At 41.2% G+C, this 21,825-nt stretch overlaps 1 protein-coding gene across 4 annotated transcripts in view; it reads left to right on the forward strand.

The window, feature by feature from the left end:
- The first annotated feature begins 15,084 nt into the window (after positions 1-15,084).
- Positions 15,085-21,825, forward strand: part of PTPRZ1 (protein tyrosine phosphatase receptor type Z1) — a 192,373-nt gene continuing 185,632 nt past the window's right edge. For all 4 annotated transcript variants that reach the window (XM_066262186.1, XM_066262187.1, XM_066262188.1 and 1 more), the window contains exon 1: positions 15,085-15,467. In XM_066262186.1, the coding sequence (XP_066118283.1) occupies positions 15,410-15,467 (58 nt within the window). In that variant the 5' untranslated portion in view covers positions 15,085-15,409. The remainder of the gene's footprint in view (positions 15,468-21,825) is intronic.

The raw sequence follows: 21,825 nt of genomic DNA on the forward strand, positions 1-21,825 counted from the left end.
AAGTTACATTAGGATGAATCCAAACAAAAGGTTTGACTCTTGCAGGATGTAAAATTACTCTTCAGTCTTTTCAGAAATTTCACTACCATAATACTGAGTATATATACCATTGTGTCAATCACATGTGAACAAAATTTGAAATATACAAAACACATGATAAATTTATCCTCACAACCTAAAATGCTTGGTTTCAAGTAAAATGAGATCCACTTTTGACAAATATCTTATAATCACAGAAACCAATTATAAGGAGTGAAATAAGTAAATCAGAAAAAAACAAGAACTACATGATTCCATACATTGGTGGAACATAAAAATGAGACTAAGAGACATGGACAAGAGTGTGGTGGTTACCAGGGGTGGGGGGAGGGAGGACATGGGAGGGAGGGAGGGAGGGAGAGAGTTAGGGGGAGGGGGAGGGGCACAGAGAACTAGATAGAGGGTGGCGGAGGACAATCTGACTTTGGGCGAGGGGTACGCAACATAATTTAATGACAAAATAACCTAGACATGTTTTCTTTGAATATATGTACCCTGATTTATTAATGTCATCCCATTACCATTAATAAAAATTTATTTAAAAAAATAATAATTAAAAAAAAAAAAGAAATAATGATTACATTCTTGGTCTATAAATATTGAATTGATTCAACCAAATGATTTCTGCTCAAATATATTTGTCAATGATAATAGATAAAAGTGAGCAATAGTATACGTGAGCAAAACAGGAACAACTTATTACTGTTGTACTATAAGAAGTAGTTATTTTATGTGCCCCTTAATTCCATGTTTATTCAGTGACCACCAGTGGTGGGATTCAGATGGTTTACACTGGCTCAGCAGAACCAATACCTAATTTTTTGTTGAATTCAATGAACCAGTTGTTAAAATGACATTCATTATCAGTTCTCTCTAAGGTGAGTACCTGAGCAGTCACCCAATGTGGAAATCACAAATACAACATTCCTTACTCTTTTTTAACATTCATCTTCACCTGTAGTAATGTTCATTCTGTCCATAGGTGAAAAATATTGCAAGTGAGGATGCCAATCAAGAAGCAATATGGAAATATCTTAAATAACAGTTTTATTGCTTTTTTCAGGTATTATTTTGTATTATTTCATTAATATTTTAAAACTCATAACATAATCTAGTTTGGTATACCTTTTTATTGTTCTTATTTAAGCATAAAATGCATGAAATAATAAACTACCTTTCACTATATTGTTTTATTCTGTACTTAAAATTGTTATTAAGGCAGAGAACCCGCTGTTAAACTGTTTGAATCCCACCAATGATGACCATACAATATTCTGTAGTTCCAAGCCATACACACTGAAGAGAAAATATCCTCCCTCCTCCACCTACCTCTCTTTATTCACATTAGGGACACTTCAGAAATAATTTGTAGAATAGGAAACTTATGTGAGACTATGGACATTTCACCACCACAAATGACTAGCCCTGATATCAGACAATTCCCAGACCCACCAAAGTATGATGGTCAAGCTTAGCAAATAAAAATACAGGATATCCAGTTAAATTTAATCTTTAGATAAACAATAAATTTTTAAAACAATATGTCCCGAATCCTACTTGGAGTGGCAAGATGAAGATGGAGTAGGTGGACATTTCAACTTCCACCTCCCAGAACCAAAGTGGATTACAACTTAATTTTAAAAAGAATCATCTGGAAAAACCAACTTTGGGCTAAACAAAGAGGAATCTATAACCAAAAATCAAATCAATTAAGAAGCCACACTGAGACTGGTAGGAAAAGCAGAAATGCGGAGAGGGCTGCCCAGCTCTTGAGAGTGAGTGGAAGCCCAGAGGGACTCATGTGGTGTGAGGGGAGTTCCCCAGAGAGGGGAGGATCCAGGGCCCCAGGACCAAAGTCCGAGCCTGCAGCCCCAGAGCGTAAAATAGGTGTACGAACAATATTTAGCTGCACAACAAGCCAGGATACTTTCTGCAAGAAAGAAACAGATTTCTCAAACCCAGGATTTGTCTTAAAGGGACTGCACAAAAAACTACTTTCACAACCACTCACCAGGAGCTCCAGGGGACAGGGAGAGCTGAGAGGATCAGAGTAGCAGGAAGAGAGTACACTCTAGGAGGAACAGGGAGAAATACTTTGAGAGACAGCCACTGTAACATCTGGGCTGAGCCACTCCCCAAATATAAAGTGAATATTTTTCCTGGAACCAGCAATACCAGCAAAGGGAAGCAGGTCACCAGCCCAAGAGAAGCTCCCCTGCTGCAGTCAGAACAAAGAATTGTTTAGAAGCAGGTAGCCATCAGGGATACAGTATTGAGTGCTGAGGTCTGAGCTGCATCACCATCCCTACACTGCTGAGTGCTCACAGAGGGCAGGCAGCACCATGATGGGGGAGTATGGTCCCATTGGTGGGGTGGAAGCTGGGAACAGGCCGCAGCTGTGGCTTGGGCGCAAGTGCAGTCCAGCCTGTGGGGGCAGAAGCCAGGGGCTGGCCGTGGCTGCAAATGGAGTGCAGCTGACCCACGGCTGCAGGCATGGCACATGAGAGCCGTCCAACTGCAGTCCTGCCTGTGGAGGCAAGGCAGAAACCAGGGAATGGGCTGAGGCTTGTGGCTTGCAGCTGGGCATGTGAGTGCAGCCCTGCTTGCAGGGCAAGGCTTGAGGCCCCAGGGTGCGAGCACTATCCTGCCCGCAGGGGCGGGGCAAAGGCCAGGGGCTGGCCAAGGTTTGCAGTCCAGACGTGTTAGCGCAGTCCAAGCTGTGGGGGCCAGGCAGAGGCCAGGTGCTTGCCAGGGCTTGCAGCCCAAAAGCATGAATGCAGTCCTGCCCACAGGTGGAGCAGAGGCCGGGGCCTGGCCAGGACTTCCAGCCCAGGTGTGCAAGCTCAGTTCCACATGAGAGGGTGGTGTGGAAGCAAAGGGCAGGCCAATGCTTGCAGCCCAAAAATGCAAATGTAGTCCTGCCTGCAGAGGTGAGACAGAAGCCACAGCTACTGCAGCAGCAAGCCGGTGACAGAAACGCCCATGCCCAAATGCTCAAGGCAACGGCAGAAGGGGTGGCAAGCCTGCAGACATATCACACCTAGGGAACACAGAGGCCACACCCATTGGTCTCCAGTGGCCACACCTTTCTTATAGACAGACAAAATGGGAAGGCAGAGAAATGCAACCTAAATGACTCAACAAAAGAAATCCCCAGAAAAAGAACCAAATTACAAAATGCAGAGTTTAAAATAATGATTGTTAGGATGCTCAAAGATCTTAAAGCAACAAAAGATGGACATAGTGAGCACCTAAATAAAGAGATAACAAGTATCAAAAAGGACACTGAAATAATAAAAAAGAACCAGTCAGAATGACAAATACAATATCAGAAATGAAGACCACACTAGAAGGAATTAAAAAGAGAACGGATGAAGCTGAGGATCAAATCAGCACTTTAGAGGACAAGATAAATGAAAGCAAGGAAGCAGAGCAGCAACAAGAAAAGAGGCTCAAAAAGTCTGAGAGAAGAAACTCTAAGAGAGCTATGTGACAACATGAAGAGAAACAACACCCGCATCATAGAGTTCCTGAAAGGGAAGAGAAAGATCAAGAAATAGAGAATCTGATTGAAGAAATTATAGCTGAAAACTTCCCTAAATTGATAAAGGAAAAAGTCACACAGGTTCAAGAAGCACAGAGAGTCCCATTAAGGATGAACCAAAGAGGCCTACTCCAAGACACATCATAATTAAAATACAAAAAATAAGAGATAAAAAAAGAATACTAAAAGCTGTAAAAGAAAAGCAGTCAATTACCTACAGAGGAGCCCCCATAAGGATGACACCTGACTTCTCAACAGAAACATTAGAGGCCATCAGGGAATGGCAAGAAATATTCAAAGTAGTGCAAAACAAGAGCCTGCAACCAAGACTTCTCTATCCAGTAAGGCTATCATTTAAAATTGAAGGAGAAATAAAAAGCTTCCCAGACAAAAAAAACTCAAGGAATTCATTACAACCAAACCAATGCTACAAGATATGTTAAGAGACCTGCTGTAAACAGAACAAAGGGGGTAAAAATCTAGTAAAAGAGGAATGTAAATTTAAAGAATAAAATGGCAATAAATAACTGCATATCAATAATAAGCTTAAAAGCAAATGGATTAAATGCTCCAATCAAACGACATAGGGTAGCTGCATGGATAAGAAAATAGGACCTGTCAGTATGCTGCCTACAAGATAGCCACCTCGAAACCAAAGATACACATAGACTGAAAGTAAAAAGATGGAAAATAATATTTAATGCAAATGGAAATTTTAAAAAATGGGGTAGCTATACTTATATCTGACAAAATAGACTTTAAAACAAAGGCTATTTTGTTTAAGAGATAAAGAAGATCACTACATAACGATAAAGGGAACAATCCAACAGGAAGATATAACCATTAAACATATGTAAGCAACTAATACAGGAGCACCTAAATATATAGAGCAGATTTTGATGGACATACAGGGCGAGATCAACAGCAATACTCTAATAGTAGGGGATTTTAATACCCCACTAACATCACTGGATAGATCCTCAAGAAAGAAAATTAACAAAGAAACAGCAGATTTAAAGGACATACTAGATCAACTGGATTTAATAGATATCTTCAGAACCTTTCACCCTAAAGCCGCAGAATATAAATTCTTTTCAAGTGCTCATGGTACTTTCTCTAGGAGACACCACATGTTAAGACACAAAACGAGTCTCAATAAATTTAAGAAGATTGAAATCATATCAAGCATCTTCTTGGATCATAATGGCATGAAACTAAAAATCAACTACAATAGAAAAACTGAGAAACACTCAAACACTTGGAAACTAAATAGCATGTTATTAAATAATGAATGGGTTAACAATGAGATCAAGGAAGAAAAAAAATTCCTTGAAACAAATAAAAATGAACATACAATAGCTCAAAATTTATGGGACACAGCAAAAGCAGTCCTGAGAGGAAAGTTCATAGCATTACAGGCATACCTTAGGAAGCTAGAAAAAGCTCAAATAAACCATTTAACCCTGCATCCAAAGGAACTAGAAAAATAACAGCAAGTAAAACCCAGAGGAAGTAGGAGGAAGGAAATAATAAAGATTAGAGTGGAAATAAATGACATAGAGGCTAAAAAAACAATACAGAGGATCAAAAAAACCAAGAGTTGGTTCTTTGTAAGGATAAACAAGTTAGATGAACCTTTAACTGGACTCCCCAAGAAGAAAAGAGAGAGGACTCAAATAAATAAAATTAGAAATGAGAGAGGAGAAGTAACAACGGACACAGCAGAAATACAAAGGATTGCAAGAAAATACTATGAATAACTGTATGCCAAAAAATTAGACAATGTAGGTAAAATGGACAAATTCCTTGAAACGTATAATCTTTCAAAAATCAATATAGAAGAATCAGAAAAACTAAACAGACCGATTTCATCAAATGAGATTGAAACAGTTATCAAAAAACTCCCAACAAACAGCCTGACCAGGCAGTGACGCAGTGGATAGAGCATCAACCTGGGATGTGGAGGACCCAGGTTCAAGATCCCGAGGTCGCCAGCTTGAGCGTGGGCTCATCTGGTTAAAGTTCACCAGCTTGTACTAAAGGTCACTGGCTTGAGCAAGGGGTTACTCAGTCTGCTGTAGCCCCATGGTCAAGGCACATATGAGAAAGTCATCAATGAACAACTAAGGTGTCGCAACGAAAAAATTAATGATTGATGCTTCTCATCTCTCTCTGTTCCTGTCTGTCTGTCCCTATCTATCTCTCTTTCTGTCTCTGAAAAACAACAACAAAAACTCCCAACAAACAAAAGCCCTGGGCCAGATGGTTTCACGGGTGAGTTTTATCAAATATTCAAAGAACTCCTATCCTTCTCAAGCTCTTTCAAAAAATTTAAGAGGAGGGAAGACTTCCAAAAACCTTTTATGAGGCAAGCATAATACTGATTGCAAAACCAGGCAAAGACATTACAAAGAAAGAAAACTATAAACCAGGGGTCGGGAACCTATGGCTCACGAGCCAGATGTGGCTCTTTTGATGGCTGCATCTGGCTCACAGACAAATCTTTAATAAAAAAATAATAACATTAAATATATAAAACATTTTCATGTATTACAATTTATTCAATTCCTACCACTCATGTTCATGGTTGCGGGTGGCTGGAGCCAAACACAGCTGTCCTCCGAGACAACACCAAATTTTTATTGGATAATGCATAATGTACATGGGTTGTTGTATGGCTCTCATGGAATTACATTTTAAAATATGTGGCATTCATGGCTCTCTTAGCCAAAAAGTTTCCCGACCCCTGCTATAAACTAATATCCTTGATGAACTTAGATGCTAAGATTCTCAACAAAATACTAGCAAATTGGATCTAGCAATACATGAAAAAAAATCATACAACATGATCAGGTGGGATTTATTCGGGGGAGACAAGGCTGGTACAGTATTTGCAAATCAATAAATGTGATTCAACACATAAACAAAAGGAAGGATAAAAACCACACAATAATATCAATAGATGCAGAAAAAGTATTTGATAAAATCCAGCACTCATTCATGATCAAAACTCTCAGCAAAGTGGGGATACAGCGATCATACCTCAACATGATAAAGGCCATCTATGAAAACCCAAAGCCAACATCATAACCAATGGGCAAAAATGAAAAGAAATCCTCTTAAAATCAGGAACAATGCAGGGGTGCCCCCTTTCACCACTCTTATTCAGCATAATTCTGGAAGTCTTAGCCACAGCAATGAGACAAGAAGAAATAAAAGGCATCCAAATTGGAAAAGAAGTAAAACTATCATTATTTGCTGATAATATGATACTGTATATAAAAAACTCTAAAGTCTCAGTCAAAAAACTACTGGGCCTGATAAATGAATTCAGCAATGTGGCAGGATATATAATCAATATTCAGAAATCAGTGGCATTTTTATACACCAACAATGAACTGTCTGAAAGAGAAATTAGGAAAACAATTCCTTTCACTATTGCACAAAAAAATAAAGTACCTACAAGTAAATTTAACCAAAGAGATTAAAGACTTGTAATTGGAAATTATAAAATATTGATAAAGGAAATCAAAGAAGATACAAACAAGTGGAAGCACATACTGTGTTCATGGATAGGAAGAATAAACATGATTAAAATGTCTATATTACCCAAAACAATCTATAAATTCAATGCAATTCCTATTAAAATACCAGTGATAATACTTCAAATATATAGGACAAATATTCCAAAAATTTATATGGAACCAAAAAAGAACATGAATAGTGTTAGCAATCTTAAAAAAGAAGAATAAAGTTGGCGGTATCGTACTTCCTGATATCAAGTTATACTACAAGGCCATCATACTCAAAACAGCTTGGTACTAGCATAGGAACAGGCATACAGATCAGTGGAACAGAACAGAGAACCCAGAAATAAACCCACACATTTATGGACAATTGATATTTGACAAAGGAGGTAAGAGCATACAATAGAATAAACACAGTCTCTTTAACAAATGGTGTTCGGAAAATTGGACAGCTACCTGCACAAAAATGAAACTAAATCACCAACTTACATCATTCACAAAGATAAACTCAAAATGGATAAATGACTTAAATGTAAGCCATGAAACCATAAACATCTTGGAAGAAAACATAGGCAATAAACTCTCCAATATCTCTCATAGCAATATTTTTGCTAATTTACTCCATAGGCAAGTAAAATAAAGGACAAGATGAACAAATGGGACTATATGAAACTAAAAAGCTTTTGCACAGCAAAAGACAACATGAACAAAATAAAAAAACAACCCACACAATGGGAGAATATATATGCCAATATGTCACATAAGGGGTTAATAACCAAAATGTATAAAAAACTTGTAAAACTCAACACTAGGAAGATAAACAGTCCAATCAAAAAATGGGCAAATAAATGAATAAATATTTCTCCAAAGAGGACATACAGATGGCCAATAGGCATATGAAATAATGTTCAACATCATTAATAATTAGAGAAATGCAAATTAAAACCACAATGAGATACCACCTTAACCTGTCAGAATGACGTTCATTAACAAAACAACACATAACAAGTGCTGGCGAGGGTGTGGACAAAAGGAAACCCTCCTGCACTGCTGGTGGGAATGCAGATTGGTGCAGCCACTGTGGAAAACAGTATGGAGATTCCTCAAAAATTAAAAATGAGCCTGACCTGGTGGCGCAGTGGATAAAGCGTCAACCTGGAAATGCTGAGGTCGCCGGTTCGAAACCCTGGGCTTGCCTGGTCAAGGCACATATGGGCGTTGATGCTTCCAGCTCCTCCCCCTTCTCTCTCTCTCTGTCTCTCCCTCTCCTATCCAAAATGAATAAACAAAAATTTAAAAAAAAATTAAAAATGGAACTACCCTTAGACCCAGCTATTTCACTTTTAGGAATATATCCTATGAATATCAAATCACTGATTCAAAAAAAATAAATGTACTCCCATGTTTATGGCAACATTGTTTACAAGAGCCACGTGTCCGTCAGTGGATGAGTGATTAAAAAGCAGTGGTACTGGCCCTGGCCGGTTGGCTCAGTGGTAGAGCTTCGGCCTGGCGTGCGGAAGTCCCGGGTTCAATTCCCGGCCAGGGCACACAGGAGAGGCACCCATCTGCTTCTCCACCCCTCTCCCTCTCCTTCCTCTCTCTCTCTTCCCCTCCTGCAGCGAGGCTCCATTGGAGCAAAAGATGGCCCAGGCGCTGGGGATGGCTCCTTGGCCTCTGCCCCAGGCAACAGAGCGACACCCCAGATGGGTAGAGCATTGCCCCTTGGTGGGTGTTCCGGGTGGATCCCAGTCGGGCACATGCGGGAGTCTGTCTGACTGCCTCCCCATTTCCAGCTGCAGGAAAGTACAAAAAAAAAAAAAAAAAGCAGTACTACATATACACAATCGAATACTACGTGGCCTTGAGGAAGAAGGAAATCTTACATTTTGCGACACCATGGATGGACCTAGAAACTATTATAAGTGAAATAAGCCAGGCAGAGAAAGGAAAATATCATATGACCTCACTCATTTGAGGAATCCAATGAACAATATGAACTGAGGAGTGGAATAGAGGCAGAGGCCGGATCAAAGGGACCAGAAGGAAAGCAGTCAGAGGGAAAGGGGATGATAGGATGGGATCAGAGAAGGGAAAAAGATTGGTGAAATTATATACACATAACACAGCGTTATAGAGAGCAGGAAAGCAAATCCTGGAGGGAAGGGTGGAGGGCATTGGGGGGAGGGAGCAAAGGTGGGGCGCCGAGGGGAACACAGTGGTGGGGGGAGATACATTCATTGGGACACTTGAATCTATGTAAACACAATAAATTAAAATCATAAATAAAAAAAATTTAAAAAGAAAAACCAAAAACAATATGTCCTGCCCTGGCCACTTGGCTCAGCAGTAGAGTGTTGACATAGGGATGTCCCGGGTTTGATTTTCAGTCAGGGCACAAAGGAGAAGTGATCATTGTTTCTCTACCCCTCCCCTTCTCTCTCTCTCTATCTCTTTCTCTCTCTCTCTATCTCTTTCTCTCTCTCTAACCCTCCCATAACCATGGTTCAATGGTTCGAGCAAATTTGGTCCCAGGCTCTGAGGATGGCTCCATGGCCTCACCTCAGGTGCTAAAATAGCACGGTTGCCAAGCAATGCAGCAGCAGCCCCAGATGAACAGAGCATTGCCCTGGTAGAGGGTTTGCCAGGTGGATCCCGATCAGAGCACGTGCAGGAATCTCTTTGCTTCCCTGCCTCTCACTTAAAAATAAAAAGTCCCAAATGTTGCGTGGAAGTGCAGTAAAAATTAATGTGTAAATAAGAATTATTCATACTAAAAATCTATTTCTTAAGTTTGTTAATTAACTTTAGTGCATCGTCGTGCACTAAAATTATTTTCCTCTAAAAATTTGTCATTGCTTATCTGAAATTCAGATTTAACTAGACATCCCATATTTTACCTGGCGATCCTCATCAAATAAAAACATTTTGTAGTAGCAATGCCTTTATCTACTTTTAGGCAGTGAGTTACTCTACCATAGTGATGGAGCATGTCGTATTTGAGTGGTCAGCCCCTAAAACAATCCATGATTTATAATGTACACACAATAGAAATGTGTTGGGTAAAAAACAAAAATATTATAAAGGATGAATTTTATAGAACTCATACAGGTATTTAGATGAATTGATGAATGGATAGATGAAGGGTAAAGATATTTATCCCTATAGCTTTATTTTGTTGGCATAGCTCAGGAGTCGGGAACCTTTTTGACTGAGAGAGCCATGAACACTACATATTTTAAAATGTAATTCCATGAGAGCCGTACAATGACCTGTGTACATTATGCATTATCCAATAAAAATCTGGTGTTGTCCCAGAGGACAGCTGTGATTGGCTCCAGCCACCAGCAACCATGAACATGAGCGGTAGGAAATGAATGGATTATAATACATAAGAATGTTTTATATTTTTAACATTATTTTTTTATTGAAGATTTGTCTGTGAGCCAGATGCAGCCATCAAAAGAGCCACATCTGGCTTAAGCCATAGGTTCTCGACCCCTTGCATAGCTCAACAAAATGATTATAACCAGTACTGGCGAAGAGTTCGAGCCCCACCAGGGTTACGTCTTTGGCAGCTGGTATGAGCAACAGCACAGCTGTGGTTCTCCTTTGGCTACAGCTGTGGCTGTGTAGTAAATGGAAATGAACTAACCTTCATCTTGTGAGTAAGACCTCCAGATGCCCACCAAAACTTCGGCTACAGTTGAGTTAACCACAGCTCTGGCTGAAAAGCAAGATGGAGACCCACGAGAGGATCCAAAGCTTCATTTCAATGTTTAGAAATTAAAGAGTTTATGGTAAAAAGCAAAAAACTCAATGACTCTCTCCTCAGTTGCCATTAGCAGCCTCTGGATACATTTCACTTTAAAATTCAAGATAATAACTACCAAACAAGCAAGATGTTCATTGAGCTACCCAGATATCATATTAGTTGTGTCCTGTGTTGTTTTTATTTTAAAAAAAAAAAAGTCTCCTCCCACGAATGTACTGAACTCTGCATGTAAATACAAGTCTCCAGGATTTATGTGTGATTGAAATATAGGGCATAACATAAATAAACTACCAGCACATACACACATATAATATTAGAGATTATAAAATATATGTCTAGAAAATATACAAAAGATATAAGTACATATATACTATATATAAAAATAGTATAAATATAAATATTAGAAATCTATATCTATCTATCAATTCATTTATATATATATTTTGTGACAGAGACAGAGAGAAAGACAGACAGGAAGGGCGAGAGATGAGAAACATCAATTCTTCATTGCAGCATCTTAGTAGTTCATTGATTGCTTTCTCATATGTGCCATGACCGGGGGCTGCAGCAGAGCAGAGTGACCCCTTGCTCAAGCCAGTGACCTTGGGCTCAAGCTGATGAGATTTGCTCAAACCAGATGAGCCCGCACTCAAGCCGGCGACCTTGGGGTTTCAAACCTGGGTCCTCTGCATTCCAGTTTGACACTCTATCCACTATGCCACCATCTGGTCAGGCTCAATTCATCTATATATGGGTAAATACATAGATAGAGAGATTCAGACTCTAATGTGATTTTATAGGCTTATAACTTTAAATCACAATAACTAATGAATATTAATCAGGCAATACATCTCAGAAATGACCATGATCGCATAAAATTGTGGAATGTGAGATACAATAGGCTACTGATGTTTCTGCCATTCTGGTGCCTTCTCTTCTCCAACACCTGGGCTGTAGCAATGATCTCTTTTTTAAGGACCTGAACCACCTGAACCTCCCACTCCATCATCCTCGACAGGACCATCAGGGGCACATTGGCTGGTTCTCCGAGTCAGCTTTCCACCACTGTCACTCCGTCACACAGAATTGGTTGCCATCCTGCTCCCCATACAAACCTCAGTAGCAACTTGACAACTCCCTAGAGGTGGCTTCTGTGCCTTCCTAGAAGAATGACAATAATTTTAACTGAGAAGTGAATTAGCAGAGACCACAGGAGCCACCTGTCCTTTTTAACAGGGTAACTTTGGTTTCAACAGTGCCATTGTTTGTTTTATTTATTTTAATTTTATTTTAATTTATTTATTTTTTTGCATTTTTCTGAAGTTGGAAACGGGGAGGCAGTCAGACAGACTCCCGCATGCGCCCGACCGGGATCCACCCGGCATGCCCACCAGGGGGCTGCTCTGCCCATCCGGGCCGTAGCTCTGCCGCAATCGGAGCCATTCTAGCGCCTGCGGCAGAGGCCACAGAGCCATCCTCAGCGCCCGGGCAAACTTTTTACTCCAATGGAGCCTTGGCTGTGGGAGGGGAAGAGAGAGACAGAGAGGAAGGAGAGGGGGAGGGGTGGAGAAGCAGACGGGCGCTTCTCCTGTGTGCCCTGGCCGGGAATCAAACCCGGGACTCCTGCACACCAGGCTGATGCTCTGCCACTGAGCCAACCGGCCAGGGCCTAACAGTGCCATTGTTTGTTGATCTAACTCAAGAGTGACTAATGATATGACTTTCAGGCCAAGTGAGAGAAGAGTTAGCAGGATTGCTGTTATTGTTGGATTGTTCTGGCAGGCTAGTCAGGTAGACTTGATAATTGAGACCTTAAGGAATACTATACATGCCCCTGAGCAAAACTAGCTTCTAAACAGTCCTTGGAAGTTCCCTATGTGATCCTGTCTTGTGTAGTGTTTCATATGTAAGCACCTCTGCTAAGGAATCAATGCTTCCCATAGTCTTACCCCACTTAATATGCTCAGATTGAATTCACACTGTTTTTATAGCACCTGGCTCTGCTTCTTTCATTCTTGTCCCACAGTTTTTTTTTTTTCTTTAAGTGAGAAGCGGGGAGGCAAAGAGACAGACTCCCACATCCACCCTACTAGGATCCACCCAGGAAACCCTCCATGGGGTGATGTTCTGCTCATCTGGGGCCATCAGTCCATTGCTCAGCAACAGAGTTGTTTTAACACCTTAGGCCAACTTGCTCTGAGCCATGGCTGCAGGAGGGGGAGAGAGAGAGAGAGAAAAGGAGGAAGGGTGGAGAAGCAGGTGGTCACTTCTCCTGTGTGCCCTGACCAGGGATCAAACCCAGGACTTCCACATGCCAGGCTGATGTTCTACCACTGAGTCAGCTGGCCAGGGCTGTCTTCACACCTTTTTGACATGATCTTTTTCCTGCTAGTCCTTCTCACTTAACGACAGTTCTTTAGGAAACCTCCTCTGCCTGCTCCTCGACTACTGTCCCTGACTTCTCAGTGCATTTCTAGTTTATATGCACATTTGCAGGGACGGCAAAAATTGTCTTCCTCAGGGCAAATGGGGCAAATAGCCCCCATTCTAATTCTTCTCAAAGTGACAGACTTGCAGTTTTATTCATGGGAAGAATAAGATCAAGAGTTAATTTTTTCACCATTTATCTCAGCTATAACTTATTCTACACTGTTGCTCCTGTCCATGAGTTTTTTTCTTTTGTCCCTTTTTGCTCTGCTCCTCCACCTTCCTTCCCCAGCCTCCCCCCACAGCAGTCAGCCTGTATGTATGAGTCTGTCGCTATTTTGCTTATTATTTCATTGTGTTCATTAGATTCCAAATATGAGTACTTCTCTTTCTCTGAATGGCTTATTTCACATTAAAAAAAAGTCAACTTAATACTTATATGTATTCCTCAATAACCACTCTAGATGGATTTGAAATTTATTACACAATTACAATAAATTCCCACAACAATAGCAAATTGATTCGGGGGCTCTGTATGTTTAACCTGGGGTTCAGCGGATACAGAGATTAGTGAGGACAGTTGGCAATACTTGAAATCAGGACTCAATTTTGTATGCAATAACTTCCTTTAAAAATTCAAAACGGAAACACTATTTTTGAGACAAGAGCAGGACACAGGAGCACACACTATAGATAACCTACATAAAATGATTGCTAAGAATACAGGAGATAAATGCAGAACTTGAAATTCTGTGTCTCAGAGTGGACTTTTCAAAAGCTCTAAATTCGGTCTCATATCAGTAGGGAAAAACATGTCTTATAGTTAAAAGGTATAAAAATGAAAATCTTTGAGAAGTCATAAATTTTCAGGGGGTTGCATTATCTTTTCATATAGGCTTCAAATTAATTAAACAAACATTTAAGGAACACCTACTGGCTACCTGTGTCTCTGTGTTTGGAGCAGTTATTATTATAAACAAGGCAAATCCCTGCCAGCAACACGCTCACAGTCTAGATATGGAGACCCCGCAGACACATGCCCCTCGCGTACAGAGGTTTTTTTCCAGCTTTGTTACATTTCTTTTGTTTATCCTTCAGTCAAGCAATTAAAAACTCTGCCCGTGCGACCCTTTGCAGAATTGAAAGTTCCTCTGAGCTGCTGTGCACAGCAGGACAGTTTGGTTGGAGTTTGGGGAAGAGCAAGTCTGACTCGGTCACACAACCGGGGCCGGAGGTCATTTGCGGTCAGCTGTCCTAGAGGGAACGGGTCCGGAACTCCTTTGGTGATTTGGAAAATGGGAAGAGGGCACCCAATTTACCCTGCCACTTTCTGATTGGATCCACTTAATATCTCAGGGAGGACAATAAAATGAAAAACATTTCCAAGAGCGAACCCCAAAGGTCAATTTCTGGCTGTGCAGGACAGTGGGGTTCTGGCGATCTCTCTTCCGAAGAGATGATGGGAGTCTTCATGAAGAGACCTTTCCTCCGTGGAGACCCTAAACCCCAGCGGGTTCCACTAACTCCAGGACCGGAAGCCACTGCCAGGGGCCGCTGGAGGGGTGTCGCCATGTGAAGGGCTACAGTGGGGACCCTGAACGACAGCTGTGTCCCTCCACCCCCGTCCCCGCGCGCGACCCTGGCCAGCCGCACGCTCCCACGGGCACCCCCACCCTTGTCCCCGTCCCCGCCCCTGTCCCCGTCCCCGCCCCCGTCGTGCAGCCGCGCGCCCAGCCCAGCCGAGCGCGCACCCGACACCCAGGCGCCGCTGCGCTCCGAGCGCCCAGACCGCGGTCCCCGCAGCGGCGAAGGAGACGGACCCGCCGGCCGCCCGCCGACATGCGCCTCGGCTAGTGGCTTCGATTCCCACGACCACCACCACGCGTCCTTCTCTCTCTCTCTCTCTCTCTCTCTCTCTCCCTCCCTCCCTCCCTCTCTCTCTCTCTCTCTCTCTCTCTCTCTCACTCACTTTCTCTTTCACACACACAATATCACGTCGATCTATACACTGGAGGAGAAACGTTTCCTTTGCACCCCCTCCCTCTGCACCCGAGAAGCTGAGCAGCCGCGTGGCGAGGACCCCCGAACTGTCTGGAAATGCTCATCCTAACGCGCTTGGTCGCTTGCGTTCAGCTCATCTGTGTTTGCCGCCTGGGTGAGTGATGAGACCTCGGTGGGGTTTCCTCGCGGGATCGTTTGGGACACAGGTGTGGGGCGGGGGGATTCAGAGCATTAGGTACTTGCTAAAAGGGACGGGATCCCACCGGGTCGGCGGCGGCACTCGAGTGTCAGCAGCAGCGTGGGAGAATGCGCCTCCTCCCCACCTCGCACCTCCGCCACCTTCCGTCTGCCCGCGGGGATCCGTGCTGCCACCCGCGCAGGAGAGAGATTGGGCAGCCACCGTCCCTGTCCTCACAGCTCCGATCTCTGGCAAAGTGTGCAGAGAGCCTGTTCGGTATACATAAGAAGATAAAACCAGAAATACCACCATGGTGTGTGTGGGGGGGGGGGGGGGCTACAGACTACATCTCGTTTTTTGCTGTTAAAGTACTGCAACGGGTATTACGGCCTTGAATGAAATATACACGTGTCTAATGCGAATGACACACACTCACATACATGTACACGCTCACTAGCACAACGCCCGAAAGGTAGTAGCAGGAACAAGCACTGACTTGACTTTTCAGTGTTTTTTAGTACTTTTAATTTAGTCACATTCAAGTCTGGACAGTTACTTTAAAAAAGTTTCAATCAAAACTTCTGTCAACGTTCTGCCATCGGTGCCAACATCAGAGCAGAGCTGCAGGTTGGTATATTTTATTCATGGATTTCACCCACCACCTTCCAGGGTACGCGTTTAGTACTGAAATTGCATTCAGATACAACTAGTTAGAATATTTACCTGGCATGCAGGTTCAAGTGTTCTGACCATTTGCCAGAAGAATTGTAAGATAGGGTTTTTGCATTTTATTAAAGAAATCTCTCTCTCTCTTTTTTTTTTCTTTAGGAAGATTTGCTATTAGGATCAAACATAACAGTTTTGTAAACATCCAAATGTACCTCCCGTAATAAATACACATACTCTTTTCAGTTAGAGGATACCAGGGTTGTTGTTGTTTTTAATTTTTAGATTGTCTATAATAAAGTTGATGTTAACTCACATTTTCATCCAATAGATGGTGCTGCTCTTGGCACAGTAATCTTTGCAAAAAGAAATCATTTCCATATTTTAACTAATTAGAATTGCATTGCAAGCATAGTGATAATTGCCAGTAGCCCCCCAGACACATTGACGACATAATTTAAATTCCAAAAGCTTTATTGAAGTACTCAAGGCAAATGGGGTGTGCACACTGACATTTAAGACTTGCAGGAGATTTTGGTCCCTGGTTTCTCTAAAATCACAGTCGATTCTGGAGAGAAGAAGACGTTTGTTAAAGCATTGTGGTCATCAGATACACACCTGCTGAATTTACATTTCCATTGTAAATCTGTTTTAACAGCAAAGCCAGGTAGCTCCCCTTGGTACTTAGATTATTATTTTAAGTAAATCACACCATAATATGGAAATAAATCAGAAAATACTGCTTTGTATGCCTTCCAAACCGCATGCCCTGAGTCTATTGCGATTTTTTTAATGAGGTATAATTCACATGGCATATAATTCATCTTTTTAAAGTCCAATTCAGTAGTTTTGGGGTTTTTCACAAAGTTGTGCAACCATCACCACTATCTAATTACAGAGCTTTAAGCCATCCCCTAAAGAAACTCTGTTAGCAGTCTTTCCTCATTCTCTTAACCCCCCAGTCCTAGAGACCTCTAATCTACTTATTTTTTCCTATGGATTTGCCTGTTCTGAGCAATTCATATAAACAGTCATACAATACATGGCCTTGGGTGTCTGGCCCGCGGGCCGCAATGCGGCCCCCTGAGGCCATTTATCCAGCCCCCACTGCACTTCGGAAGGGGCACCTCTTTCATTGGTGGTCAGTGACAGGACCACTGTATTTGGCAGCCCTCCAATGGTCTGAGGGACAGTGAACTGGCCCCCTGTGTAAAAAGTTTGGAGACCCCTGTTAGCGTAATGTATTCAGGATTCATGGATTCCGTGTTGTAGCCAGTATCAGTGTCTCATTCCTTTCTTGTGGCTGAATGATATTCCATTCCAATGTGCCACATCTTGCAGATTCTCAATAAAGCATTATTTATAGCTGGTTGATTTTGGTTACTTAGATTTTAGTGTATTGGACATTTTCTTTAAGGTTTTGATGATGTAAAATTTAACTGTCAAGGATTAAATTAATTATTTAAGAGTATCACAAGTTTAAATGATATTAGAACTCAAACTGTGGGTCCTTCTTTCCTTCCTTCCTTCCTTCCTTCCTTCCTTCCTTCCTTCCTTCCTTCCTTCCTTCCTTCCTTCCTTCCTTCCTTCCTTCCTCCCTGGCTCCCTCCCTGTCTTCCTCCGTCCCTCCTTTCCTCCCTCCCTGTCTTCCTTCCTTCCTTACTTCCTTCCACTGGCAGGTGACTACTTTTTTATCTCTTTCTCATTTTAACAAAGTTGGCCTTTTACAGTGTTGTCTACAGGCTGACAACCGTAAGGGCCTTGGCAACTTCAAATGGGATGCATATCTTGATCATAGAGAAGCACATTTAGATAAATTGAGGCATATTATTTACAAATGAAAGATTCAGCCTCCACTTCAATAATCTTTCCCTCGACATCTACTCTGGTATTGCCTGATATGTTTGTTACTCATCTTCAGTGTCACTGGAGCCCATGAGAGTCCCAGAACATATAATCAGTGCTCAGCAGAGGTCTGCCTACTGAGACTTTCTGTGCAGGGTGACAGCACCAGGACAGTGGAGTGTTAGGTTGCCAGTCTTATTATTATCTGTAACAATTTGTAGAATTCACAAAAGTGTTCATTGTTAGCAATTAGGAATATCTTAATGACCTTAATCACTTAGTGTCCAGAATGTCCTGATGTTTTGAATAAACATATAGACCAATTGTTTCTTCCAAATAACTTCAAAACAAAGAATTTTAATTAGATTATTTAGACTGAAGCAAATTCTTTTTGAATTATTACTAGGGAATAAAGAGGAACATTATAGGGGTTTTTGGGGAGTGGAGCCAGGGATTGTTAAATACATTGTGAGTTCATCTACTTGATTGTACTATCAAGATTGGCTTGTGGACTCAGCTGTTTTGCCAACTAGCTATATTACAGTTCTTCAACTGTAGTGTGCAACAGAGTCACCAGAAAAACTCATAAAACCCAGATTTTAGGGCCTTCCAGAAGTTTCTGATTGAGTAGCTCTGGGGCGGGGCCTGAGAAACTCCAAATTCAACAAATTTCCAGGATATGCTAATGTTGTGGTCCAGGTCCATGCTACCACAGCTACCGAGCTAGTTTGACATTTACGTATTAGCAGAGTACCTGGCTTATTAACAAATATTTACTGTGGTTTGATTTCTGATTCCTGACTTAATATTATTTTTAAAAAATCACACAAGCAACACAGCCTTTAATGTTATATAGCTGATAGAGATTCTTAACAAGAGAAGCAAGAATTAAAGATGACTCCAAGATAATTCCCTAAGTGAATTTGGGCCTTCTCTAAAGTAATCGAGAGGTTTCCTGCTAAGTGGAGAGCTGATGTGATGACTGTACGACTCTAATTATTATTTAATCATGACCCACTGAACAGGTAGTGGGGAAACCTGCAGTGGCGTTACTGTAACGAGGCTTAACTGTGAGTCATAGAGGAGAGGGAGCTGTTTCAAGAGCTTTAAAGGACTAGTTTCTTTCAACTAATGAAAAAATCGGATCTTTGAATTCAGTGAGTTATAGCACTGCAAGGTACACAAAATTCAAATGTTTAAATACTATTGTTAAATATGCAGTGAATCAGATTCTGAACTTTTAAGTTATGTCTTACTGTTTTTGGGGCCACATTAACTACAAATTATACCCAATTCTTCTGCAAGAATTAATTGCTTAGTTTATTCCCAATATGGAATCAGTGGAAACCCAGTATGCTGTGAGTCTCAGTTTGGTCTATTGACCCTCCAAAAACAAATTGTAACCAAAAATAGAAAATATTTATGCTTTCTCCCCCCTTCTCCCCAAATAATAACCAGTTTTCATTTAGAAAATTAATTACTTTTGACTTACAGAGTAGCATTTTTTTTTTTAATTTTTTTTATTCATTTTTAGAGAGGAGAGAGGGAGAGAAAGAGAGGGAGAGAGAGGAGAGAGAGACAGAGAGAGAGAAGGGGGAGGAGCTGGAAGCATCAACTCCCATATGTGCCTTGACCAGGCAGGCCCAGGGTTTTGAACCGGCGACCTCAGCATTTCCAGGTCGATGCTTTATCCACTGCGCCACCACAGGTCAGGCCAGAGTAGCATTTTTTTAAATTTCACCTCTCCTTTTTATGTAGACTCTGCTGGCTCCACTCAGGGAAATTTGCCAGGATAAACTATTTCATTGATGAATTTATTATGCTCTCATGTCTGCACTAGAGATTTGGGGATTTGCTTCAGTTTTGACGTTGTGGGAATTTTGCTTCTGGCAAAAATGTTCAGTTTGTCTTTTTGTGGGGTTTTTTTTTCTGGCTGGGTGCTGACCCAGTGCTGAACATAATTTCTCTATTTTTTTTTTCCCATTTCATTCTCCCCAAGCCCCTTTGAAGTAGATGGCTTCATTTTATACATTTTACAGCAGAGGAAACTAAGGTACAGAGAAGTCAACTGACTCATCTGTCTCAGTTTATACGTTCCTTGTGACTCCTCTCCCTCCATTCCCAAGAGGTCGCCTTGCTACAGGAATTGACTGGCTGGCTTCATGTGAAATGTGACTCTGCAGTTCCCATTCCCTGTTGCTTTCTGTGGATCTCCATTCATGAGACTTCTATGTCCGTCCATATTACTCACTTTTCAAAAAAGTAAGGCATGTAACAACCATTGTGATTCAGATATAGAACATTCCCAACCATACTATTTTCACTGCTCTTTGTTGCATGCTCGCTAAGTGCTGACGGATAGTAAGCACTAGTAATTGAGCAGTGCATACACATGGAGTCCTGATGCTCATGATGTCCACAGCCCAGCCAGTCTGACTCAATCCCCACATTGGAAACCTTCTTTAAGTCTCCCTTTTAAAACACTTTGTTTAGAACTAGTTGAGAATAACAGTCTTTCCAAAATCTCTCTCTTTTTTAAAAAAATTAAATTTAATGGAGTGACTGATCAATAAGTGTACATAGGTTTCAGGTGAACATCTCTATATCATTGTTGATGGCATTGTGCGCCCATCACCCAAAGTCAAATCATTCTCCATCACCATGACAAATATCTCTTAGTGTGTTAAATGCCTTAACTTTCAAATATTTTAGTATGTTTCCCACTTCGTAGTGAAAGCCAGTGGTGAAAGCCAGAGCCGGTTTAAGGAAAACATGCATATGCCTCCATTGTCTTTAACTTTTAATGCCTTATTGGAAGGTATCCTTGACAACAACTTCAGATCACAGAAAGGAAACTAGTTTTTATCTGTGTTTGTAATCGTCCAGAGACATATATAACATACTGTGTAGGCATTAAGGGAAAAATTGTTTTATCATATTCACAATCCTAAAGCACTTATATTTTAGAACTTACTGTTCAATACCATAACCACTAAGTATATGTGGCTATTTAAATTTAAATTTATTAAAATAAATTAATTCAGTTTCTCAGTCATCTTTCAAGTGCTCAGTAACCACAGGTGGCTGGTGGTTATCACATGGAGCAATTCAGATATAGAGCATGTTGATCACTGCAGTAAGTCTTTTGAATAGTGCTGTTCAGAGTCCAAAAAAAACTGATAAAGTATTGCTAGTACCTTCTGATAGTATTGATTGATAGCACTGTTGAATACTTGTGATCTCAGCGAGAAAAACTTCACAAGTCATTAAAATTATTTGAAATGTTGATGTATGTGGGTTAGCATTGGCTTGTGTTGTTTTGGCCACACAAAAGTCACAGAGACATTCTGGCAGCCATAGGTAGAGTATTAATCCATGAAGACATTTGTGTGGCCACTTTGTGGCCTTATAGACTAATTTGGGAGTGAGTGTCCTGTTCTCACAACAAATTATCCATGATGTGGTTTGGCCGTCACTGTATGATTCTGTGGTGTTTCTCTCTATCTCCCCACTAGACTAGCTCCCTGAGGGCAAAGCCTGTATTTCATTCACCCTTGGACTTAGAATTCTTGGGCTTAGCACTTATAGCAGGTGCTTAATAAATATTTAATGTGTACAGTTATAGAGAAAAAAAGACCTGTGGAGGTTCTGAGACACTAGATTTTTTGCTGTTGAGATGGGTCAGGTTCATCTGTCCTTTTTCTTTTGCGAGTCTGATCACAACCTCAGAGTTAGGTCGCCATTTATTTTGAGCCATCCACCTTTGATGCCACTTCTGGCACCAAACCTTCACAGTCTTTGATTCTCCCAGAAAGGCATATAA

The sequence above is a fragment of the Saccopteryx bilineata genome, chromosome 2, assembly GCF_036850765.1.
Source record: "Saccopteryx bilineata isolate mSacBil1 chromosome 2, mSacBil1_pri_phased_curated, whole genome shotgun sequence".
Classification (NCBI taxonomy): domain Eukaryota; kingdom Metazoa; phylum Chordata; class Mammalia; order Chiroptera; family Emballonuridae; genus Saccopteryx; species Saccopteryx bilineata.